General features: G+C 45.9%; 2 protein-coding genes across 54 annotated transcripts in view; one reads left to right on the forward strand and one right to left on the reverse strand.

Annotated features, from left to right (window-relative positions):
• Positions 1 to 5,850: 5,850 nt before the first annotated feature.
• Ube2b (ubiquitin conjugating enzyme E2 B) lies at positions 5,851 to 24,157 on the reverse strand. 4 transcript variants are annotated; one of them, XM_042283979.2, is made up of 9 exons: positions 21,610 to 21,765; positions 21,201 to 21,278; positions 20,530 to 20,603; positions 19,813 to 19,881; positions 17,320 to 17,400; positions 14,528 to 14,553; positions 10,778 to 10,867; positions 8,510 to 8,598; positions 5,851 to 7,113 (listed from the first exon to the last, which is right to left on the reverse strand). In XM_042283979.2, the coding sequence occupies exons 4-9, from the start codon at positions 19,854 to 19,856 to the stop codon at positions 6,985 to 6,987; spliced, it is 459 nt and encodes a 152-aa protein (XP_042139913.1). In that variant the 5' UTR covers positions 19,857 to 19,881; positions 20,530 to 20,603; positions 21,201 to 21,278; positions 21,610 to 21,765; the 3' UTR covers positions 5,851 to 6,984. The 4 variants fall into 4 exon arrangements, with proteins under 4 accessions (XP_042139913.1, XP_076434470.1, XP_042139914.1 ...); XM_076578355.1 differs by lacking the exons at positions 21,201 to 21,278; positions 21,610 to 21,765 and adding an exon at positions 24,072 to 24,157; XM_042283980.2 differs by lacking the exon at positions 21,201 to 21,278 and having other exon boundaries at positions 21,610 to 21,742.
• Positions 24,110 to 24,699, forward strand: part of Cdkl3 (cyclin dependent kinase like 3) — an 87,725-nt gene continuing 87,135 nt past the window's right edge. For 12 of the 50 annotated variants that reach the window (XR_013053268.1, XR_013053264.1, XR_013053269.1 and 9 more), the window contains exon 1: positions 24,177 to 24,316. The gene's annotated coding sequence lies outside the window, so the exon portion shown is untranslated. Of the gene's footprint in view, positions 24,342 to 24,699 lie in introns of all 50 variants that reach the window. The other 38 variants (XR_013053273.1, XR_013053276.1, XR_013053277.1 and 35 more) reach the window with 23 other exon arrangements.

Genomic DNA, 24,699 nt, shown 5'->3' on the forward strand with positions numbered 1-24,699 from the left:
CCAGCACTTGGTATTCTTCTCTTCTCTTCTCTTCTCTTCTCTTCTCTTCTCTTCTCTTCTCTTCTCTTCTCTTCTCTTCTCTTCTCTTCTCTTCTCTTCTTCTCTTCTCTCTTCTCTTCTCTTCTCTTCTCTTCTCTTCTCTTCTCTTCTCTTCTCTTCTCTTCTCTTCTCTTCTCTTCTCTTCTCTTCTCCTCTCCTCTCCTCTCCTCTCCTCTCCTCTCCTCTCCTCTGCTCCCCTCCCCTCCCCTCCCCTCCCCTCCCCTCCCCTCCCCTCCCCTCCCCTTCTCTCTCTCTCTCTCTCTCTCTCTCTCTCTCTCTCTCTCTCTCTCTCTCTCTCTCTCATATCTCACATGGTAGCTGGAGTGACAGCCATGAGTGCTGGCAACCGAACTCCTATATTTTTGGTTGTGAGCCTAGCCTTTAATGGCTGAACCATCTCTCCAGCTCCCAGTACTTGGGAGGCACATGCCTTTAATCCCAGCACTAGGGAGGTTGAGATAGGAAGTAATATGGCTGGGCAGAGAAAGGAATATAAGGCGGGAAGAGACAGGAACTCAGTCCTTTTGGCTGAGGAGTTGGTGGGGTGAGAAGTCTCTCTAGTGGCTGGCTCTTTTACTGTTCTCTCAGCATTTACCCCGATATCTGGCTCCGGATTTTTATTAAGACTAATTAGGATTTGTGCTACACCTGGCTAGAGTTCTGGGCTGACCCTACTTCTGCTTAAACCATCGGTTTTCAGCATCTCAGGTGCTAAGTCAGTGATTTGTGTACCCTCTACTTATTTATTTATTTATTTATTTATTTATTTATCTTTATAACTTGTTAAATTCTGTTGTTGTTGTACTGAGACAGAGCCCCACTATGTAGACCAGGCTGGCCTCATAGAGATCTGTCTGCCTCTGCCTCCTGAGTGCTGGGATTAAAAGTGTGCACCTTGCACCCCAAAGATCCTCTGCTGTCTTCTAGGCTTCCTGTCCAGCCAAGTCTGTGCCTCCAGAGGTCAGCTGCAAAGCAAGCGATCCTCATTTTCCTTTGGTATACCGGATCCTTGATGCTGATTGTGGCTACTTTTCCAGCTGCCCTGAGTTCATCCCCAGCAGTGGGTAAGCCAGGTGTGATGGTGCACACCTACAATACTAGCACTTAGGAAAGGGAGGCAAGAGGATCAGACATTTTAATTTTTTTAAGGTTTTATTTATTATGTATGCAGTGTTTATTATGTATACATGGATGCCTGCACACCAGAAGAGGGCGCCAGATCTCATTACAGATGGTTGAGCCACTATGTGGTTGCTGGGAATTGAACTCAGGACCGCTGGAAGAGCAGCCAGATGCTCTTAACCGCTGAGCCATCTCTCCAGCCCCAGGATCAGACATTTAAGGTCATCCTTGACTGTATACCAAGTTCAAGGCCAGTCTGGACTAAGACTATCTCAAAAAACAACAAAAAGTGGGCTGGAGGGATGGCTCAGTGGTTAAGAGCACTGGCTGCTCTTCCAGGGGACCTGATTCAATTCCAAGCACTCACATGGTGGTTAACAACTGTCTATAACTCCAGTTGAAGGGGATCTGATAATGCCCTCTTTTGGCTTCTGTAGGCATCAGGCACGCAAGTGTTACAAAGACATCTATGCAGGCAAAATACCCATACATGTAAAAACAGCAATGTAGCTCATCATGATGGCACTTGGAAGTTTGAGGCAGGATTTTAAGTCTGAGGCTATCCTGGACTACAGAGTCCTAGGTTTGCCTGGGCTGTAGGAGACTATTTCTAGCACACACACCCCAATAAATGTGTGAAGACAAAGCCAGGAGTGAGCACCAGTGTTGGCCTTGCAGGTGCTGCTGCCTTGCAGAGGACCCCAGGGAAGAGCCCTCCCACTACAGGAAAGCTTTCAGTTCCCATTCTGCCTGGTACCTCATCTTTGTGTGTATCCAAGGGGGCATTTCCAGGACCAAGGCCTGTCACAGCATGGTAGGATGACAGCTTTTCTTCTTCTTCTTTTCTTCTTCTTCTCCTCCTCCTCCTCCTTTTCTAAGTTTTTAGTTTTTGAGATAGGGTTTCTTTGTGTAGCTCTGGCTGTCCTGGATCTCGCGCTGCAAACCAGGCTGGCCTCGAACTCACAGAGCTCTGCCTGCCTCTGCCTCCCGAATGACAGCTTTTCCTGATATAAGCATGTAGCTGAAGCTGGTGCCCGGCTAGCCTCTCCAGAGGCCTCCGTTGTCTCTGGTGGTGTGTAAGTTATCAGGTCAAGCAAACACATCTTTTTCTACGAAAAGGGAGAGTAACTCTCAGGCTTGGTGGAATGAGGTGGTAGGTAGGTAGGTGAGGACTTTCCTGTTTCTGGTTTTCTCTGAACCAAATTAGAGACATTTATGTTAGAAAATTCCCAATTCTGTTTTCTAAAAATGTCTTTGTGCGGACCAGCCAGAGCTTCAAGCCTCTTTACTTGACACTCTTTAGACGCGCCACTGTGCCAATTCAGTTAGTGGGCAGTGGTATTCTTGGCAAAAGATCTTGTTTGTAAAGGAGCAACTTTCTCCTCTGGGCTTCAGAAAGGTAGCAGCTGTAGGGAAGAAGCCTTTGCTCTGGAGAGTTCTGTGAAAGAGCAATGCCTGTCCCAGCAGCTTTCAAGACATGGTGAAGTCCTTCTCAGAGTCTACAGATGGTGGCTAACCAGTTCACAGACACTCCGGTCCTCTACGTTCCCAGCCCAACCACATTTTAGGGCTTGACTTCCATCGGAGCTAAGCAGCGTAGTGTGTGTAGGCTGCTGGGGACCAGACCCAGAGCTTAGACTAGTTACAGCAGGTGCTGCTCTGCTGCCGACCCACACACGCAGCCCACAGGTGTTGGTTTGTAACCATCACTCTGTAAAGTCTTTCTCTGGTAAGCTTGGCTAGCTGCTCTCGGCAAGTCACTGTCAGAGAAGTGCCATGTGGCCAGAGCGTTAGTTATGTAATAAATGGCAGTTAAGTCCTTCCACAGGCAAGTTCCTCTTCTAGGTCTGAACCTTCTAGATACCAAAGAGGATGCCTGGAGCTAATGATGAGCTGCGTGTGGACTGCTGGCATACCCATTTGTAAAGGAATCAGGCCATTCATCTTTTTGACCCAACTAAAACAATTCCCTAGTCTTCGTATGAGCAGAAGAAACATTAAAACCTCAAGACTTATTTTTCTAAGACTTTACCTAGATTATTATAAGTTATCATAATGATGTGAAGGATTTACTAAAAATGGCACATGTATTCAATTATCTCTTCTTTCCTCAAAGGATAGAGAAAAGGCCAGTTCTTTCAGTCAAATGACTTCTGGTATCTTTGCTTTGTCATATACTGGGACAGAAAATAATCTCTATTGGATAACAGCTCATTTCCTCCCTAACTAGATGGGAACTAAGCATAACCCTGGCACAAGTCTCTGCTGACAATCTTGCACAACTTCAACAGCTTGAACTACTAGATTTCTATTTACACATTTAACCCATAGGGCACATGCCATGGCTGGACACAATAGAAAGAACTGTGATCCACAGTCTACTCCCAAAATCAGGAAAATTGAAACATCAAACCATCCTGGGGCCAGGCAATCCAGCTTTTTAACAGAACCCTCGCCTAGTGTGCCTGAGGCCATTTTGACTTCCAGTACCTCAAAATTTGAGTCCAAACATTTCTTTCTAGAGGCATTGACTCTGTGTGGTCTGGCTAGCCTCAAATTCATGGTAACGCTCCTGTCTTGGCCTCCCAAATACTAAGCTATAGACATGAACCATACCACACATATTACTATACCCACATTCTTTTAAAATCTTCACGTGTGTATGTGTCCATGAGTGCTGGTGCCCATGGGTTAGAAGCTTCAGGTCCCCTGGAGTTACACGTGAGCTACCTGGCATGGGTGTTGGGAACTGAACTCAAGTCCTGCAAGAGCAGTGTGTGATCTTAACACCTGGCCATCTCTCCAGCCTCCAGTGTTATTTCCACCACTAGTCAATAGGAACTAGGTGTGTAGCTCATCAGTATAGTGCTTATGTGGCACTCACAAGGACTTTAGTTCAGTCCTCAGTTCCACCAGAAAATAATACACTGGGTACTCTGTTTACTGAGCACAAAACAGACCATTAGTAATCAGAGCATCAGTCTTGGCTTTCTTCATCACTTTCCAGTTTAAAACCAGTCCTCAAAGACCTTAAATTACACCGATTTTGTGTTTATGTGTATGAAAGCACGTGCCATGTATGGTTAGAGGTCAGAGGACAACTCACGGGGGAGGGGGGGGGGGCCGGCGGCAGGGGTTGTTCCCTGGGATTGGACTCTGGCCGTCACCAGACGTCACCTTCACCTGTCATCTCAGCCACTGAGGTTGTTTACACTAATGGAACCCTTTTGTTGTGAAGAGGGTTAGGCTTCAGGAGCTCAACTCAAGGGTATTTCCTGGAGGAGGGAAATGGTTTATTGAGAAACTAGTCCTTTATATAGAGACCAGGGAAGTTTCTACATCCAGACTTTTTAACATGGGGTCTGTGTTTGAAGGTGGGAAATGAGGACAAAGAGAACTTGCCCACTGGAGAGTCCCTGTGTAGCTCTCTATTAAGCAAAGTATTTCTCCACAAGTGAATTTCCCCTGAATATTACTGGTCAGACTACTCCAAGGCCAGCTAATTTCCAACTGGTTGACCTGAGTGAGACACCTCGTTTGTGTGTACTTAGTTCCCTGATCTGTAAAGAAACGAAGTCCTGGGCACAGTGCCATGTGGGCAGCTCTGTCAGCCATTACTGAGGACTGCATCACAAGCACATCCGAACCCCGATGCAAACCTACCTCAATTACTTCTAGCTTCTTGCAATACAAATGTAGAGAGTAAAACAAACATTTAAAAAATTTTATTTTATGTGCATTGGTGTTTTGCCTGCATGTATGTCTGTCTCAGATCTTGGAGTTACAGTTGTTAGCTGCCATGTGGGTACTGGGAATTGAACCCAGGTCTCTCCAGCCCCCAAAATGAACATTTTTGTATGGTAAAAACTTATCAGCCAGGCCATGGTGGCACTTGCCTTTGATCCCAGGACTTGGGAGGCAGAGGCAGTTGCATCTCTGTGAGTTCAAGGCCAGCCTGGGCTACAGAGTAGGTTCCAGGGCAGGCTCCAAGGCTACACAGAGAAACCCTGTCTCAGAAAAACCAAAAACCGAAAGAGAATAAATTTGGTGCTGACCCACTATCCAGGAAAGTCTTTAGCTAAACAGGAGAGTGCTTCACAGGTATTGCTTATTTTCTGTCCAGGTCACTGGAGGGAAAGAATTTGTTTTAGAGCTAAACAGAAGTATCACACATGGGTCTCACTATGTAGCCCTGAGTGGCCTGGAACTCACTATGTAGATCAGGCTCAAACCCATGATCCTCCCCAGCCTTCTGAGGATATGTGCCACCATGCTCTACTTAATAGCTTGAATTTTTTGTAGGAATTTTCATTAGGTGTGCATCTGTGTGCGTGAGTGCTAGTTTCTGAGGAGGTCGGAAGCTTTGGATCCTCCCCGAGCTGGAGTTACAGGCAGCTGGGGCTGTCTGAGGTGGGCGCAGGGAGACAAGCTCGGGTTCCTGCAAAAACAGTACACGCTGTTACCCACTGAGCCCCTCTTCAGCCCCTCGGATTGTAACTTCTATAGGGAAGTACCAGTTCTTATCCATCCCAGCTTTACACTTGGCTCGTAAGAGGAAGCCATGGTCATTCTGCCACCCAACTTTCCAACAGAGAGGCTCCAGAGCCTGTCTCTCGAAGGCTGGTATGGATGACAAGAGACTCAGGCTCACTGCAATAGCTGTTCCAACTACCAGAGAGACTACACAAGTGGTTCAACAGAATTTACTGGTATATTTTCCATTTTCTATACTAGTTGAAGGCATAGGATAGCTTTGTAGTAGCTTTCTACAATACTGTGTTTTAAATCTATCCAGTAAACTAAGATGCAGTACAACTGGTATACAACTGAGGAGGGGAGAAGCAACTCGGCAGGCCCTGGTGCTCAACAGTTCCAGAATAAACAGGTAGCGCGCAGCGGCATTAAAAGGTAGTTTGCAAATATTCAAGTCACACCAAGATTCCTTCCAAATATCTGCCTTGCTCAAACCAACGCAACCGGCCATTGCTAATACTGTGGCACGGCATTTAGTAAATGATGACGGATTTACTCTCTTCTTAATCAAAAGCCTGTGAAGGTGCTGCCACGCAGCAGAGAAAATCAGCTCTGCTCGTGGTCGAGGTGCCAATTGTGAAGTCACAATAGGTACAGTTTAACATGAGAAACGCACGTTAACAAGTGGCCCAAATACAGAGCTGGACAGAATCAGACCAGTAAGTCTATAATTACTCAACTGAACTAACATAAGTACATTCAAAATAAAGCCGGAGATCAGAATTGGTTTAGATTCAAATTTGCAGACTTTCTTGATAAACTAGAAGTATGCTCTTCTGCAGTTGGAAATGAAGCTCTCACCTGGCGGAGAGCTAGAGACTTCTCAGTCCCTCCTGCACAGATAAGGAAATAAGTGACAAAGTCTCTTGCACTGAAGTTATGTATTTTAACAGCTTTACATGTAATATTCATATATAAAAAACTTTAAGTGCTTTTCTCCAATTTAAAAATCTAAAGAATTCAAAAATAAGGCATTCAATATTTGAAAAAAGTACAGATTTACAAAATGTGTATATTCTGTCATGAAAACTCCACACCAACATTATACACTTGGAAAAAAATACAAACAGGATATATTACAAATTTATGCAGCAATAACTTAGTTCACACCATGCAATAAAAAGTACATTAATCAAGATACACAAGCTTTTGTAGGTTCTAAACTGAAGGACTTTTTCTTTTTTCTCTGCAGAATCCTTAAAACCCGTGGCACTTAAAACTTGCTAGCCTTTCTACTGGGAGGTAAATTATACACAACAACGATGAAAAGATGAACAGACCAGGTGTCTATTAGGAATCATTCCAGCTTTGCTCAACAATGGCCGAAACTCTCTTCTCATATTCCCGTTTGTTTTCCTGATAAAGCTGTGCTGCTTGGCTATTCGCTGGACTGTTTGGATTCGGTTCATCCAACAGAGACTAGAAGAGAGAAGAAAATGCTTTTCAGTTATGTGTTATATTAATAGGGCTCAGATGAGGACAAAAAATTTACTCAAAACAACAGAATTATTTGGAAGTTCCTATGTCATCTTTTAGGTCTCAAAACCTTCAGAAATGGCATGAACAGGTTTCTGCTGCTAAAGAACTCTAGTTTCCAAAACAATTCCAAGCTGCCTTGAGACCTCCCATTTCAAGGAAATCAGCCAAGAACAATGTTCATTAGCAAATAAGAACTTCCTTACCAGGAAATAAACAGCTTCATTTGGTTAAACTATAATGCTTGTAAATACCTTAGTAATTGTTATTTTCATATAATTTTTACTGTTAATTCCTAACATTTTTTTGGTGGTGCTCAAGTCTCCAGCATGCTAGGTGACCAATTTACTACTAACCACACCCCAGGCCTAAACATTATGGTTTAGGTTACTCAGCCAATCTGTAGGCAGGCTTGCTCCTCTGATACATAAAACACGTATGTTCAGCAGGGAGGGAATGGAATAGAAAGGTGATCGGGGTGTGAAGAACAGAGAGTGACCAGTAACTAAGGGAACAGCTGCTCTTCTGTGGGGACTAGACCTTTAAAGACATGGAACATGGGAATGGGAAGTGGATTATGGCAGAGGGCTATGGGGGAGGAGGACACAACATACAGGGATGGGACAGATGGACACAGTGAGCAGGACAGACAGGTAGTGGGGAAGCAGGTATGAGTAAGGGTCAATGACACAGTACAAAACAGCATAATGACATTCTCTAGAGATGAGCAGAACGAACAGTAGAGTAAAAGACTCACAAAGATGGACATAAATTGAAACATTTTGTGCTATTCTCAAATCAGCACAGCTACAACAGTCTCCCAAGACTCACTGGCAAACAGTTCCTGCCCCTCTTTTATACACACACTTTCCTGGATGGGACAAAACAGGCCATGGTTCTTTGACTCAGCAGTTCCTAAAGGTCCCTATGGTTTTCTAAGCAATCATCTTTACTTCTCCACAGATACCATGTGAACATGAGTAAGTCTGACCTGTGAGAATGTGTAGCACATGATCAGGGAACAGTTGTGACTGACTAGGCGTGGTAGCACATAGGCCTGTACCTGCAGCACTCGGGAGAGAGGCCGGAGGATCAGAGGTTATAAGTCATCCCTGGGTCAGCCTAGGCAACAAGAGATACCACCCTGACCTCCAGAGGAAACAGGTTGTGGATTAGACCTCATATGTCAACTAACCAAGTGCAGATGAGTCCAGGGTTCTTGTCTGAGCGCTGTACTAGCTCTTGGATGCTGGCTGGTTGGTCGCTAGACAGCTCTGAGTAACTGGTTATGTCCCACAAAATTACAGACAAGTTGTGATTCTTCTGAGGACACACGTACCTGAATTGAAGTTAAGATGGAAGAGACATCGTATGTGGGACTCCATCGATTCTGCAGGATATCTAAACATATGCTACCATCAGCATACACTGCAAAGACAACACTGAATTAGTTACACCATCAACTCACATCTAGTTAAGAAAACTTGTCAACACACACATTACCTGACCAAGTCATACATTCTAATCTCTTCCCTTCTGTCTTATGGGGAGACTTGTTCTTAAAAGTCATGTCTGTCTCACTTCAGAAGGTTGAGGGAGAGACTTTTTCAAAGCACAACATATATTAATCACTCCATTTCAGGTCCAAGGTTGTAGCTCAGTGGTAGAGTGACTCCCCAGCACCCACACAGAACTACGCCATGCTTAAGTCTCAAACAGAACTCTTAAAAACCCTACTCCTAGAGATTATCTTCAGGAGATTATTAAGAATATGTAACAGATTTATGGTCCAAAAAAAAAGGTGTCTGGCTAAACAACAGCACAATCCTGCCTGGAGGTGGAGCATTTACACTCATGGACAAAGTCCTGGGTTAGGTTCCCAGCATCCTAAGAATAGTAAATGATGACACATTCCAGGAACACTACTAGTTTAAACATTATAAATGGCATCTATCTACTGTGCTTGTCATGGAAACAAGAGGTTTTGTTTGTAGACAGGTTCTTACTAAGTAGCCCTGGCTGGCCTGGAACTCATAGAGACTGGCCTGCCTCTGCCTGAAAAAGTCTAAAAATTATATCTAGTAGTTCTGTATTTTGTTTTTTAAAAAAGTACATAAATACCCTTACATTGAGTAAATGAAGTAACAAATATTTGTAAAATTAGGCCAAAATATTAGCAGTTAAGACTGTCGGCTGACTTTTACCCCATCCCCCAACCCCTGGCCACACACAAGTGGAAGAAAAAGACAGAAATGAACCACCTGGGACACACCTTCTACCTCTTAGGCCAAGGTTACAGGTACTGCCAATGTGCAGGACTTCATTCTTTTAGAAGAAAGTCTCACGTCGCCCAGGCCTGCTATGGAGCCTAGGACAGCACTGAGCTTCTGAGCCTCCTGCCTCTCTCTACCACCCAAGTGCTGGGATTATAAGCATGCTCCACTACTCCTGGCAATATTGCCAAACCGAAAAACCCCAGAACCGTAATATTCTCCATAGCAACAGGGTTAAGGAGCGCATGTGCCTTTCCTCAGGGCTTCATCCTAGGGTTTCTCTTCTTTCCATCCCCATTGTTCATCTCCGGGCAATTGTATCTACCCTTTTGGCCTCACCTTGTTCTCTATGTGCTCAGTATTACTAACGGTTAACCTCAGTCCAGATCTTTTGGCCTGAATCAAGTATAAGTCAGCCACTTCTCATCTGTCCTACAGAATCAAATGTCACACCCCATAGCCTCCCCCTCCTAAAGAAGCATTTGATAATTTTAAAGTTTTAAACTAGTTTTGATTTTTTGAGATGCTAAAAGGAAACTTGAATCCAAATGTCCATCCTTTGATCAACAGGTAAACAGAATATATTTCTACATAGTAAAACATGATTCAAGCAACGAGACAAAGTACAGTTATAAGGCTGGGATGTAGTTCAACCACAAGAGACAAACCAAAAGGTTTATTAGGCAGAAAAGTCAGTAAAGAACCCATTAACACAAAATATCCAGACTGTTATCTCACAAGAGAAAGGGAAATTGGCCACTTTGATGGTTTTACTGTGTCTGTGACTATATCAAAACTGACTCTGACCCTGAACTCCTTATTGCCCATCCTCTGGCTTGCGTGTGTGTGTGTGTGTGTGTGTGTGTGTGTGTGTGTGTGTGTGTGTGTGTGTGTGTGTTTTCTTTTTGGTTTTTCAAGACAGGGTTTCTCTGTGTAGCTTTGTGCCTTTCTGGAACTCGCTTTGTAGACCAGGCTGGCCTCGAACTCACAGAGATACACCTGCCTCTGCCTCCCAGCCTCCCAAGTGCTGGGATTAAAGGTGTGTGCCACCACCGCCCAGCACATGTGTGGTTTTTAAGAGCCAAATTTCAGGTAGAATTTTTGTTCTTTAAGCAAATAGATGTCTATTACTTTTAATTCAGATGTTATTCAAATTACTTTACCTCACACATGGAAAACTGGACTGTAGCAACAAAACTGCGGCTAGCACGGGTATGGAAGTGGGATCTGAAGACAGGCCCTAACTGTAAGAATAAGCTCTACCCAAGGGGAGGGACAAACCCTCCCACACCCTCATCCCATCACTGACAAAAATCCAAGAAGCTGCTACTTACCATTTGGATGAAACATTTTGGATAAAAACCTAACGGTTGGTGGTTTATTTGGATATTCTTCAGAAAATTCTATGACTAGTTTAAAAGTACCTAGGTAAAAACAAACCAAATTACAGTAAGGACAAACATTACTTTGAAACACCTTCATCAAATAATTCTTAATTCCGTATCAGATTTTGCACAACCACACGTTAGCTGGAGAACTCCGGTTTAGCATGTAAAACATCTAGCACACTTCTGTGTAGACTGTGGACAAGCGATGCTGGCAAGCACTTGGAGGACAGGCACTTTCATGGGCTACTACACAAGTGTGGAAGTAGTAACGGTCCTATCTAGCTCGCTGACTGACTGGGGGTGTGTGTGTGGAGGTCAGAGGTCAACTTCCTTCTGCAGTTCTTTCCTCCCATCTTTCCCAAAGTTCTGGGAGTCCCTCAGGCTGTCAGTCTGTGGGGCAAGCTCCTTTACCCTCAGCCATCTCTCCAGTCCCAACTGTCATTATTTTTGACAGGTAACTGGACCCTAACTACTAAAATTTTAAAAATTCACACTTAAGGAACTAGAAAGTTTTTTACAGCTTAAATGGAGGATGCCAAAGGATTCTGAAAGAACTGACTACCACCTGACAAAGGGCAGCTTAGGCCCGGGTGCTTATTGGAAAATAGTTCTGCTTCCTTCATTTGAACACGCTAAAAACAAAATGGATCGTTTATATCTTTACTCATCATAAATTTGGAACACAATCTCCATTTCTTTACTGTTGCTGTTGGTGGGAAATTTGGCTAAAGATACAAACCTAAGTTCTATTTCCTATGTGCACATATAACAGAGGTAACTCAGACAGTTAATGAAGTTAGCCTTAACTACTATCCTGAGGATTAAACCAAGGGCCTCACATCTATCTCAAGCATACACTCTTTGCTGATGTACACCTCAAGCCCTTACATATTTCAAGTTTACATTTTCATTTTTGCAATTATAAAAACAGCTGGACCAAATACAATTTCAAGCGAAAGTATGGGATGGTTAATCTTAAACTTTTTGGTCTCAGGACCACTTAGTAGTATTAATCCCACTATGGGCAAGAAGTGGATTCATGAAACTGAGGTGTAGAGAACACCATACACTATGATAACTCACCATGGTAACAGACGTTAAGAATTCTAAGAGCCAGATAGTATCGAGTGGCAGAACAATTAGAAAACTACTTTGTGGTTCAATTATTACCACTTTCTGATTTCTAGAATGTTGGTTTTTCGAAACAGGGTTCCTCTGTGTAACGGCCTTGTCTGTCCTGGAACTCACTCTGTAACTGTAGACCATGTTGGCCTTGAACTCACAGAGATCCACCTGCCTCTGCCTCCTGAGTGCTGGGAGTGAAGGCATATGCCACCACCGCCCAGCTAAAACATTGTTTTTAAAAGCAGCATTTAATTAAAATAGCGGCTGCAAAACTCTCCGAGGTTTCAACAACCGGCCCTTGTGTTTCTGTATCTACTGCCTCCAATAAGACACTGGTGGTATCTCCTTGTCCTTGTACTAGAAATTGTCATTTGACAGCTGGGGACATAGTCGGTGGCAGAACACTGCCTAGTGAGTGGGTACAAGGCCTGGGGTGGGGTGCATGGGAACCGGAAACCCAGCTATTCAGGCAGCTGAAGACAAGAGGATCTCAAGTTCTGGGCCAGTGTGAGCAACTCTGCAATACCTTGTCTCATAGAAAGGGGCTGGAGCAGTGTCAGCTCAGTGAAGAGCTAGCCTGACACACTTGGGGTCATTCTCCAGCTATCAAGACAGAGTAACTGAAAAAATCCGAGAATTCATAAAAAAGTGACTGAGCCTTACTATATATTAACCTAAATTATAATATACTTAAGAGATGTGCTAAATAATCTACTTAAAGACATGCTAGCGACAGGTCCATCATTATTCTTCATTTTTACAATTCTCTTTAAGGCTTAGTTTAAAGAAGACAGCTGGGTTCTCCTATCTACACGCAATCTGTTGCAATCTGTTGTTTGATTGAAGTATAGTACATGAACAAAATCTGGCCTCACAGAATATGTAACTGAAAATTTTCACAGCCCTTTGGATAACTAGACTGGCTTGCTATGGCACGAGATCTGTTTAAAGGCTTGTTGCAATGGAGCATCTACACTCTTATCCATAAACGTTCTGTGCTCAGTTATATTCAACCCTGCTGCACTCTGGATACAGTTTGGTTTTGCTTTGGTCCTTCTCTGACAATGCTAGACTAGAGCAAGGCCATGCCAGGCACACACTCCACCACCCAGCTCCTTCCCGGGCCTGTCAGTCTTTCTTCCAAGTGAAGATCTCCATGACAAACCAGGAGCCCACTCTGTAACCGACTCCCAAGTGCACAAGTGCTTTTGTCATGTCCCTTCGTCACACACAACACCAAGGAGCAGATCGAGAGTCCAAACTGAATGACACTAGCAATTCCAACTGTCGCCAAGACATTTTAACACGCAGAGAACACAGCGACTGTTAGTATAATTGGGTCAAGGTCTCAACTTGTTCTTAGATGCTCGATTACTTAAGGTAGAGACCTAGCTTAGATTACTTCTGTACTTGCGAAGGTCAACAAACACTGTTATCAAGACGGTTACATGGTCTCCTGAAAGGGGACTCAGACAGCCTGAAGGATTTGTAGATCAAACACAAGTGAGAAGTCCTGAGATAGCTAAAAAAAATTCTGCTATAGTCATTCAATACCTCCTTGGATTCCTTATAACTACCTAGAAATAAGTGTGACGAGTGTGGCATGTGTCTCTAACAGATGCATACATGTTAATTAAAAAAAGAGGATAATCCCAGCACTTAGAAGGCAGAAGCAGGATTTTCTGTGAGTCCAGGCCAACAGAATGAGATCTACCTCGAACACAGATCTGTATTATTCTACATGATTTCTGTCTAAGACTTATGACCAGATCGGCCTCATTACTCAACAGGTAATATTTCGAAGCACAGTACCACTTGCTCATTAGGCTTTCAGGTTATCCCTTGACAAACAGTTCACAGTAGTTATTCTGTCAAATATGTTAATAGATAAATAGAAGTCACGTGATAATTACAGCAAAGCTGTTTAATTTCTTAAAATCTACTGTAATTAGGAAAAATCTTGCAGCACCTGCTTAAAACCAATTTAATAAACTTAATCATGATTACAGATTAGAACTGTTCTCCCATTTCCCTGGCTCCTGTTAGACAGACCCAATGTGAGATGCAAACGACTGTGCAGAATGCTTCAGGTGTCACATGCTAAGTAGGGAAGCTACTGGAGCTATGGACTCAGGACTGGGGAGAGCTTGTTTAGAAACACAAAGCTCTGGGTCTGATTCCTAGCACTGGGGAAAAAAGACAAAAAGAAAGACTTTTATCACAAGACCACTATCATGTAGGCAATAAGTAGAAAACTACAATTATCCTCTTGGTATTACCTCAAGAACCCCTTCTGCTAGGCTGCCCAAACATAAACTACTCCTAACACAGACCCACTACCTAGTCCTACAGCTCTACGGGCAAATCATGCTAGACAGGAAACTGGTGACAGAGGTGTTCAAGCTGATCTGCAAAAAGGATCCTTGTCAACTACAAATTTTCATTCACTTGCTTAGTGTCCATGGAGTTTATTAAGAGTAAAACCTGACTTCAAATAGGTGTGCTGGTGTTTGACTCTGACTTAAAAGCACCTTTTAATATCATATAGAATATAATTTAAGAATTACTCACCATCTTCAAAGGGTGTCCCTTCTGGTCTGAAAACAAGAAAATTTCCGATTAAACCATTTTTTACTCTGCCTTTTCTGTCTCTAAGGGGGAAGGGTAACTGGGAAACTAGAAAGGCTGTGGTCACCCAGTCACCTGGAGAGCTGCACAAACTGCCGCTTAGGCCAAAGCACAGCCTTAGCTTTTCAGTGATAGAGCAGAGATGACTTTGAATGTTTAAGTCCATCCATCCACCCCCCACCCCGCTAAGGGTAATTTTACTCAACAAAACTGTCTATGATTTTGCTCCGAAAATAATAACACAGTGCAGCTAGGTCTCTGAGTTCAAGGTCAGCCTGGTCTACAGAATGAGTTCCAGGACAGCCGGGACTATACAAATAAACCATCTCAAAAAACCAAAACCAAAAACCAACAACAACACCACCCAAAACAACAGTATACAAGTGGACATGGTGCTACACACTTGTAATCCCAGATACTCAGGAGACTGAAGCAGGAGGATGTCAAGTTTGAGGCCTGCCTGGCATACATGAATAGTATGAGGCCTGCCTGAGCAACTTGTATGAGGCCTGCCTGAGGAACTTGGCAAGACGCTGTCTCAAACTAGAATTTAAAAAAGGGATGGTATAACATACACAGGGGAAAAAAAAAAACAAAAAAAACAAAAACTGGGTGTCACAGCCCAGGCTGGCTTGACCCTGCAGCAAGCCCCCTGCCTCAGACTCCTGAGTGCTAGGATTAATAAGTATGAATCAGAACACCTAACTATTTTGATTTTCTTGAGACAAGGTCTTGCTAAATAGCCTACGTTGGCTTTTGTGACCCTTCTGCCTCATCCTTCCAGGGTGTATGATTACAGATGCCCAAACTAAGGCCTCGAGAAGGCTAGGCAAACACTCCACCAACTTAGCTACGCTCCCAGTCTGCCAGGAGACTTTAAATGTAGACTCTTCTGCCGGGCGGTGGTGGCAGCGCACGCCTTTAATCCCAGCACTCAGGAGGCAGAGCCAGGCAGATCTCGATGAGTTCGAGGCCAGCCTGGCCTACAGAGCGAGATCCAGGACAGGCACCAAAACTACATGGAGAAACCCTGTCTTGAAAAAGCAAAAAGCAGACTCTTCTAAGCTGGTTCAGTGACTGAAACTCTTACACGAGTTCCCACACCCTCATCAGGCAGTGCACAACTTTAACTACGGCTTCAGAGCTGACTCCCCCACCTGCCTGTATTCCACAGCACCCCCTTCAAACCCTAGGGTTTTGGTTTTGGTTTTTTTGAGACAGGGTTTCTCTGTGTAGCCCTGGCTGTCCTGAAACTCTCTTTGTAGACCAGGCTGGTCTCGAACTCACAGAAATCTGCCTGCCTCTGCCTCCCGAGTGCAGGGTTTAAAGGCATGACGCACCACCGCCCGGCCCAAACCCTAGTTATTAATCAATTACCTAGACTGACTGTAAAATACCACAGGCAGCTGTAGTGGCAAACTCAGCTGTGGGACCAATCTCATATCAACAGACACACATAATCAAAAACAAATTTTTAAGTTTTAAATAAAAAAGGATATGCAGGTCTAGCAAGACGGTCCAGCAAGTAAAAGTGTTTGCCTCCCTCTCCCTGGAACCCATGATGGAGGGAAGAAGTGACTTAACAGTTACCATCTTCCCTTTACCTTGAGTACTGTGGGTTACAGGCACCTACACTCACTCACGCAGTCATATGCACAGTCACATACACCCTCACACGAAGAAATAATAAATAAGAATTTAAGGAAGTATTAAGTATGGTGGTCCTTGCCTATGATTCCAGCACTGGGGAGGTTGAAGCAAGAGGATCCTAAGTTTGAGGACAATTTGGGAAATTCATGGAGATCTTTTTGCATTTTTATTTTGTTTTTGTGAGACAGGGCCCCATTAGGCAGCCTGGACCTTATTCTCCAAGTGCTTAATCAAAGGGCTGCCCCAACCCTTGTCAACAGTCCACCTCAAAATCAAATTTTAAAGGGGTTGAGTGTGGCTTGGCGATGGAACACCTGCCTACAATGTGGAACGAGCTCCGGTTCAATCCCACCATCACCCAAAGTAAACTACTTCCGTTCGTATACAGATGATTTTTAGCTGAAATTCTTGTCACAGCAAAGTTCTCATTATTTTGGTTCCAAGCCTTTTTACAGCTCTGACAGCATGCACACAAGAACTTACTTGCATGGCACATTTTGCATGAGATAATTTATTTCATCTCCTTTATTTAACTTAAAATATTTACTTATTTTTTTTTAGTGCTGGGGATCAAACCCAGGGCCATATGCATGGTAGGCAAGCATTCTACCAATCGGCTTCAGTCAAAGCCTTTGAGCTCGAGTTTTTATCAATTACCTGGAGTGGCTGGAAAACCATAGTCATACTCCCACAATCCCAGCTACTGGAGGGCCTAAAACAGGAGGAGCCCTGCAGCCCAGTTCAAAATCACCCTGGGCATCATTTCAACATCCTGGCTCAATGAAAGAAAATCAAATAAAACTATATATAACAGCAAGAAGCAAATCAATTTTATGTAACTGTCCTAGACTCAATAAATGTTTCAGGGGTTGGGTGTGCAGCTTAGTGGTGGAGCACTAGTGAGCAAGCACACATGGGGCCCTGGGTTCAATCCTCAGCTTCTCCAAAGTGGCACACCCCCACCCCACCCCCACCCTGTCCAGCGAGAATCAGATTCTACCTCCACCTCTTTCCTCAGTGCTTATATACTTACTTTTCTGAAGGAGTCCCCACACACCTATCACCAGGTAACTATTTCAACTCACCCAAATATAACTGCGTTCCACTGCATGATGTTGTTTTCAGACGGTGCACCACTGACCCCCACAGGTGGGTCCTCCTGCAATCTAGAAATCCAGAGTGGTCACTTTCAGAGTTGAACATAAAGGTTATTAGTGAGGTCAAATTCTACTGACTCTATTCTGAGAGAATGACTAGATGGACTTTCTTGTTATTGTTGGAGCTGGAATGAACCACATTAAATCAATCAACCAGGTTAACACATTTAGTAATACTACAAGTGATCTCTAAGTCCAAAGGCCTAAGAGATCATCTCTCTTCAAACAGCAAAATTTAAGATACTCTCTCTTGAAGAACTCATGTTTTTAGACTGCACTCTTAACTCATTAAAGGTTTACAATCTCATCAGTAAAAATGACTGCTAGAGAATCAGCAACTTCTCCTGGGCAGTGGTGGAGCAGGCCTTTAAACCCAGAGCTTGGGAGGCAGAGGCAGGTGGACATCTTGTGAGTTGGAGGCCAGCCTGGTCTACAGAGTGAATTCCAGGACAGGCAAGGCTACACAGAGAAACCGTCTTGAAAAACAAAAACATGGGCTGGAGAGATGGCTTAGAGGTTAAGAGCACCGACTGTTCTTCCAGAGGTCCTGAGTTCAATTCCCAGCAATCACATGGTGGCTCACAACCTGGCGCCCTCTTCTGTATACATAATAAATAAATCTTTAAAAAAAAAAACAAAAACAAAAACATAACAAAAGAGAGAACCTCCAACCTTCCTACCTTAATCATGCAAGCCTCACCAGTTCTAACCACAGACACTGTACAATATAAAAACGTAGTAAATCTCTGTATACTGTAAACGACTAAAACTCACATTCAATTCAATCGGAAAGCAAGTTTTGCTTTATGCTTTGTGCTTCAGACAGTGACTTTCCAAAGTGGCCAGAAGCTCCAGCTAGCTTTTCTGGAAGCCTCTATTTTAAAAGCTGTTCGAAGGCTAGATCTACCTCTCAGACCAGGAGACTTCATACAAAGCTTCCAACAGATGCCATCACCAAATTCTTGTAACCCGAAGACCCTTGGAAACCCACCAAAGGCATTGTGTCTTCAACTCAGAAGCAAGTACAGGAATTGCAAAACTGAACAAGAGGTAACAATGGATGTAACTGGGAAGATTTATTTGCATTTTGGTCTCAGAGCTAATCAAATATAGTGACTTCAGGCCTTGGGTGACTTTTGCACCAAAAAAGGGCATCCTTGCCTGTCATATTAAAAAAACAAAAACAAAAACAAAAACCCTCTCCATTTAACACACAGAAATGTTATTTTCAGGTAGGGCATTTAGCAATCAGTCCACATAAGACGTGTACTGTTTGGTCAACATCAAGCAGATTAGGCCGCTGACAGGGCTGACAGGAACTACTTACTGCTTGTCTCCCCACTTTTTAGTGGCTAAAAGCCGCAACGAATGAATTAAACGATGAAGTTGTCCAGGGTGCAAGACAATGGCTTCCAAAGGCCTCATACAGGGCTCTATCATGGCCAAGTTAAGAGATTACTTCCTGAGCGGCAAATCTAAGTTTTTCTAGTACAGATTTGTCTCAATCACGGCAGGTCTGCACCAGAAAAGAAAACTTAAGACTATCTCGACGCTGGACTTCAGGTACTGTGTCTGCACTTGTACGTTTCCAAGGAAATAAAAGAACTGGAAGAGGAGGGGAGAGGTCATTTTCTTCCTCCAAGCCCCGTATTTCCTAACAAACCCGTATTTTCCAAAAGGAGGCCCAGGTGGAGTATCAGATTAGCTCCCGGCTGAGGGAAGGCATTTTTCCAGGCTGGGGAGGCTATAGATAGGCCTTTATTCCGCGGCCAGATCTCAGCTCCAGAAGGCACTGGCAGCACGGAGTGGCCATCTCCCGGTCCAGGTTTCCCGAGCCAGTTCTCAAGGTCCTTCCAGGTGGGCGGGGGCAGAGTCGGGTTTCGGGGGGATGGGCTAACTACCTCCGGACCTCGCGCAGCAGACCCCACCCTCATCACTGCAGAGAGGGAAGGGACGTGGGACAGCGTTCACCCGAACCCGGGAACCCGGCTCCAAACCGGAGGCGGCGGGGCGCTGTAACAAAGCTGGACGGCTCGGCCCCGCGAGGCCCGAGCCTCAGGCGGAGCTCCCTCGCACCGGCTGGGGAGGGGACGCCCGCCGCAGGGTGCAGAGGCGGGAGATGAGGCGTCGGCAGCTGGCCGAGGTGGGCCTTGGGACACCCAGGCCCAGCCATGGCCACCTTCCTACTTTGGGTGCGGGGGGAGGGCAGGAGGCAGTATTCCCGACCATCTTTACTCAAAGGGAGGTACCAGGCAAGGGAGTGGGAGCCGCGGGTAAGCCGGGGGCTACCGCGGCTCCCGCAGGCCCACAGTCCGCCTCCTCGGGGTCACCAGGGGAAGATGTCCCGGGTCCCCTCTCTCCCTGCAGTCCCGCGGATTCGGGAAGGGGACCGTCATGGTGGACGAAGGCGAGGGCCCTTACCGCTTGAAATCCCGCATGAGCCTCCTACGGGCCGGGGTCGACATGCTCCGCAGCTGCCCCGCGGTCAGTCTGAAAGAAAAGAGTCCCGTTCGGCCCCCCCACCCCCCGGCACAGCGGCCGAATCACTGTGGGTCGCCGCCGCCGCCGCCGCCGAGACTGCACAAACAACCCTGCAATGACGTCTCCCTCCGCCGCCTCCGGATCCCTCCGCCCTCCGCCAGTACCACCGCGGGAGGAGGGGGGAGGGGGCGGGGCGAGCGGGCGCGCGCGCGGCCCCGGCCCGCGCCAGGGGCCGGCTTCCGGGCTGGTTGGCTGCGGGGCGGAGCGGGCCGTCCGCTGCCTGCTCCCGCCGGACGCGGCAGGCCCCGGGCCGCCGCGGGCCACACTCTACCTTGCCTCTTCCCCCCCGCCGCCCCGCCCGCCCGCCCCCCACGCCGGTCGCTAGTTTCAGATTCGGCCGGACGGGGAGAGACGGGCGCATCCGGAGCCTGAGATTTCAGGGAAAAGGAGGCGGGGGGGGGGTGACGTCAGGTCACGTGACCGCCGGCGGCGTTGTCAACAATCCACCCCCCGAGGGGGAGGGAGCGAAGTCTCTAGAACCACGTGTCCCTGTGACGCCGGTAGAACGGGTCACGTGACAGCGCCGCCCGGCTCCCGGTTTTGGGGGTCTAACGAGGCAGGTCGTTGAGTTTCAGGGCTTGACACCTCCAGTCATACCTTGTCCTTTGGGTCCCAAGTACAGGGATTTAGCCTAAGGAGACGTTGTGGAAGGAGCCGCTTGCGTTCTAAGTCTTTAAAACGGAACAAAAAAAAAAACAAAACCTGGATTTAATTCTCTGTTTCAAGTGACTTAGCAAGTCTGGGACGTGGGGCAGGTACTGAGAAGGTCGCGTAGACTTATAATAATAATAATAAACAGCTTTGAATGCTAAGGCCGGCGCCAGTGAGGTGGGCTCATGGGCACTGGGACCAGTAGCCTGTTCCTGCTAGTGGGATTTCTGTACTTAAGAGTCCAAACGGAGATGAGAATGGAATAAATTGGCCAAGCCTTAAAGACTGCACAGAACTAAGGAAATTGAAATCTGAATTTGCCTGCGTTTGAGGCATAATTGTATTTCTAAAAAAAATGTGGGGGTGTGATTTTAGAGCATATCAATGGGCTGCTGGTTGTCAAAGAAACCTACAAAATGATTCAGATCGGGGGAGAGACCGTGCAGACATGAGTGGGAGGTATTTCTTGAGTCTGAGATAATTCTTTATAGGTTTTGGATAGTGGCAAGGACGGTGCAAAAGGACCGGAAGTGCCTGGTCGTTGGGTGGTGATGTGCAGCAGGTCCAGAAGCCTAGACCCTGCAGGCTCCTCCTTTTCCGAGTCACAGAATACTCACCCTCAGCTTCTATCTCCAGTTGGGAGGATTTGTTAGTCTGGGGTACCGAACATTTTAGTAGACGCGGAATTCTTAGCTCTAGAAGGAGGAAGGGAATAGGAATCCACCTCTCCACTCCTGCCCATATATATTTCCTTGAAACCAGGAATGGTTTACAGTTTCCCACTGTTCTTATCCATCCTTCTTCAAACTCTGAATTCTCTTGATTTAAAAAGTAACCTCCAGGGGCTGGAGAGATGGCTCAGAGGTTAAGAGCACTGACTGCTCTTCTAGAGGTTCTGAGTTCAATTCCCAGCAACCACATGGTGGCTCACAACCATCTGTAATGAGATATGATGCCCTCTTCTGGCGGGCAGACATACATGCAAGCAGAACACTTATACATAGTTTAAAAAAAAAAAAAAGTAACCTCGAGAACCCGATGTCTTGGTGCATTCTGCTAATCCCGCCATTCAGGTAGTGGAAAGGATCAGTTTACGAGTAGCCTTGGTGACGGTGAAATGGTGGCCATCCTGGGCAGCCTGAGGCAGTCTCATCCTTCCACCCCACCCCCAACCCCTTACCCCTCCTACCCCTCCCACCCCCGGAAAAAAGTAACCCTGAGGATTGTTAGGTAAGTCTAACTCCGTAGCTGTTGCTATGCACTCACAATGTGACTAAGTTAAAAGTTAAATATTGGCTGGAGAGATGGCTCAGTGGGTAAGAGCACAGGCTGCTCTTCCAGAGGACCCAGGTTCAATTCCCAGCACCCACATGGCAGCTCACAGCTGTCTGTAAACTCCAGTTCCAGGGGATCTGACAACCTCATACATACATGCAGGCAATACACCAATGTACATAAAATAAAAATAAAAAACTAGATAAATATTGAAGAAAAGTTAAATATTCTTGCCTTTGAGTTTTTTCCCTCCTTGTTGAGGTATGCCATAGAACCCCAGGGCCTTTAAATTTTTATTGAGCAGGATGGATAGTACACAAGCAACCTCAGCACCAAACAGGCGGTGACAGGATCGCAAATTCCATGCCACCTTGAGCTACATGGAGAGATATCTGTCTCGGGAAAAATAGTGAGACAGACAGACTCCTTAAGTTCCCCAGGCTGGCCTTAACTCCCTCTGAGTAGCTGGCATAGGTAACAAGTGTCTTGCCTTTTTTAAATTTGCCATCCAGCCATACCAGTCCTAATCTTGCACATGGCTAAGAAGGAAGGCAAACGTGGGGTTATATGCAGTGAAATGCTAAAGAGACTGTGTTTTTTTTTTAAATCTCACTCTGTTATCTAGTAATTTATAACTTAGAACTGGATGGGATAGTTTGATTTTTCCAAAATGAAATGTTTTGACATATTCCATGTACTTCTTAAAGCATTAGAGAGCAGAATGTTAACAAAGTCTACATTATTTCTTGATTAGGAGGCTCGCTGAAAACCTACAACCATAGTCTTAGAACTTATTTATTTTATTTTATTTTTAAAACAGGGTATGTGTAGCTCAGGCTGGCCTGGAACTTGCTATGTAGACCAGGCTGGCCACAATCTCAAAGAGCTCTGTCTGCCTCTTTCCAAAGTACTGGGATTAAAATGGGCATCAGTGACTTTGTAGCTTTGTGAGTTAAAAGATGCCAGGAACTCAGTCTGGTTCATGCTTTGCTCCTTGCAAATATTTAGTTCATAACAAATAGTAAATAAACATAGAGCACAGTATTGTAAGACTTAATTATGGCATTTTGTTTTTCAAGACAGTGTTTCCCTATGTAACTGCCCTGGCTGTCCTTGAATTTACTCTGCAGACCAGGCTGCCATTGATCTCAGAGATCCTCTTGCCTGCCTCCTGAGTGCTGGTACTAAAAGTATGCACTGCCACCACCTGGCTGACATTTTTTTTTGGGGGGGGGACGGGGGAGACCAGGACAGGACAGACCTGAGGACAATGACAGGGACACAAAACAAACCCAAACCAGGTACACCCACCCCTCCTTACTCTCATGCTCCAAAATCCAAGCTCTAACAGGATGGACAGGATAGTAGTAAAATGAGATGCACCTAAACTGTTTTTTTAAAAAAGCAAACTAGTTTTTTCGTTTTTACATACACTACTCAGCACACTTCTTGTGCACATTCATTTATTTTTGTGTGTGGGTCAGAGGACAAGTTGGAGGAGTTGGTTCTCTTTCCCCCAAGCAGACCCAAGGGATTGGTCTCAAGTCGTCAGGCTTTATAGCCTTTTCCTACTGAGCTATCTTGCTGACCTAGTTACTACCCTCTCCGGTTAAATCAGGATCCCTAGAAGCGGAGTCATTTAAAAATCTCTTCGGGTTATTTAAATGTACATTCCGAAGTGCCCTCGTATATCACTCGGTCCAGTGAATTATTTGCTCTCCTGAAAAGTGTTGCGTTTCACATGTAGTGAGAATTTTTTTTTAAAGGGCTGCTAGGGCTGGGGACATGGTAGCACACCGTGCCTCAAAGCAGGTAGATGAACTAACTCTTGGCCAGTCAGGGGAGTAGCGAATGCTGAGTCTGCAGCTTACCACTGAGCTATGCCCTCTAAGAACCATCTTGTCCCTGTTTAAGGATCAATGTCGACTCTGAGGTCGAGATCAGGTGTATGGAATATTAACGCAGCCTTGGCAAACTGTAGTCACACGGGGCTTCTTTGGATCAGTTGTCTCTAGTGACAACCTCTTTAGGACCGGGCACAAGCAGGTGACCAGCAGTCACCCTGGCGACTAAACGCTCTCCTTTCCCACTGCGCAGAAGGAGCCCTCCAGGACGGTCAATGTGCGATAGAAACCGCCTCCCCGACTCTGCAAGCACGCGGGACTCGGGCACGTCCCCCCTCCCCCGCCCCGTCCGGTCCCGTCCCCACTTACATCTAGCTTCCGCTTGGTGTCACTTTCCCTTCCGGGTCGGGACCCCAGCGATTTCCAGTCTTGCGTACGGAGGTTCGAACGCCCCCGGCCCCGCCCCTGCCCCGTTGCCAGGGCATCCGGCGGCCCAGAGCCGGCGAGGTCGGCCGGGAGAGGAGGCGTGGTGTCCCGTGGCCGGCTGGGACTTCGTGGAGCCGAGCCGCCGGGACTACAGGATGGGCTGAGGCGGCAGCGGTTCTCAGGACGAGGTTGACAGCGAGAGGCGCGACTCGGGTCGGGGTTGCTGAGACTGGGGGTGTGAGGAGAGGGAGGGATGCGTGGGCGACAGCAGTACTCAGGTGGGGGTTCCCACGCTTGGTGGACCGGAGCCTGTAACAAGGGACCCTGTAACAAGGGACCCGTAATGTTTGTTAGTTTTTTTGGTTTACCAAGACAGGGTTTCTCTGTGTAACAGTCCTGGCTGTCCTCGAACTCACAGAGATCCACCTGGCTCTGCCTCCCAAGTGCTAGGACTGAAGGTGTGTGTCACCGCCGCCCGGCGTTGGTGGGACTTTTTTAACCTGGCTTTCGTTGTAGTTGCTGTTCTCTGAAAGGGGACCTCGTATTCTATATCGCGTATTCTAAATCCCGT

The sequence above is a fragment of the Peromyscus maniculatus genome, chromosome 8 (assembly GCF_049852395.1).
Source record: "Peromyscus maniculatus bairdii isolate BWxNUB_F1_BW_parent chromosome 8, HU_Pman_BW_mat_3.1, whole genome shotgun sequence".
NCBI lineage: Eukaryota > Metazoa > Chordata > Mammalia > Rodentia > Cricetidae > Peromyscus > Peromyscus maniculatus.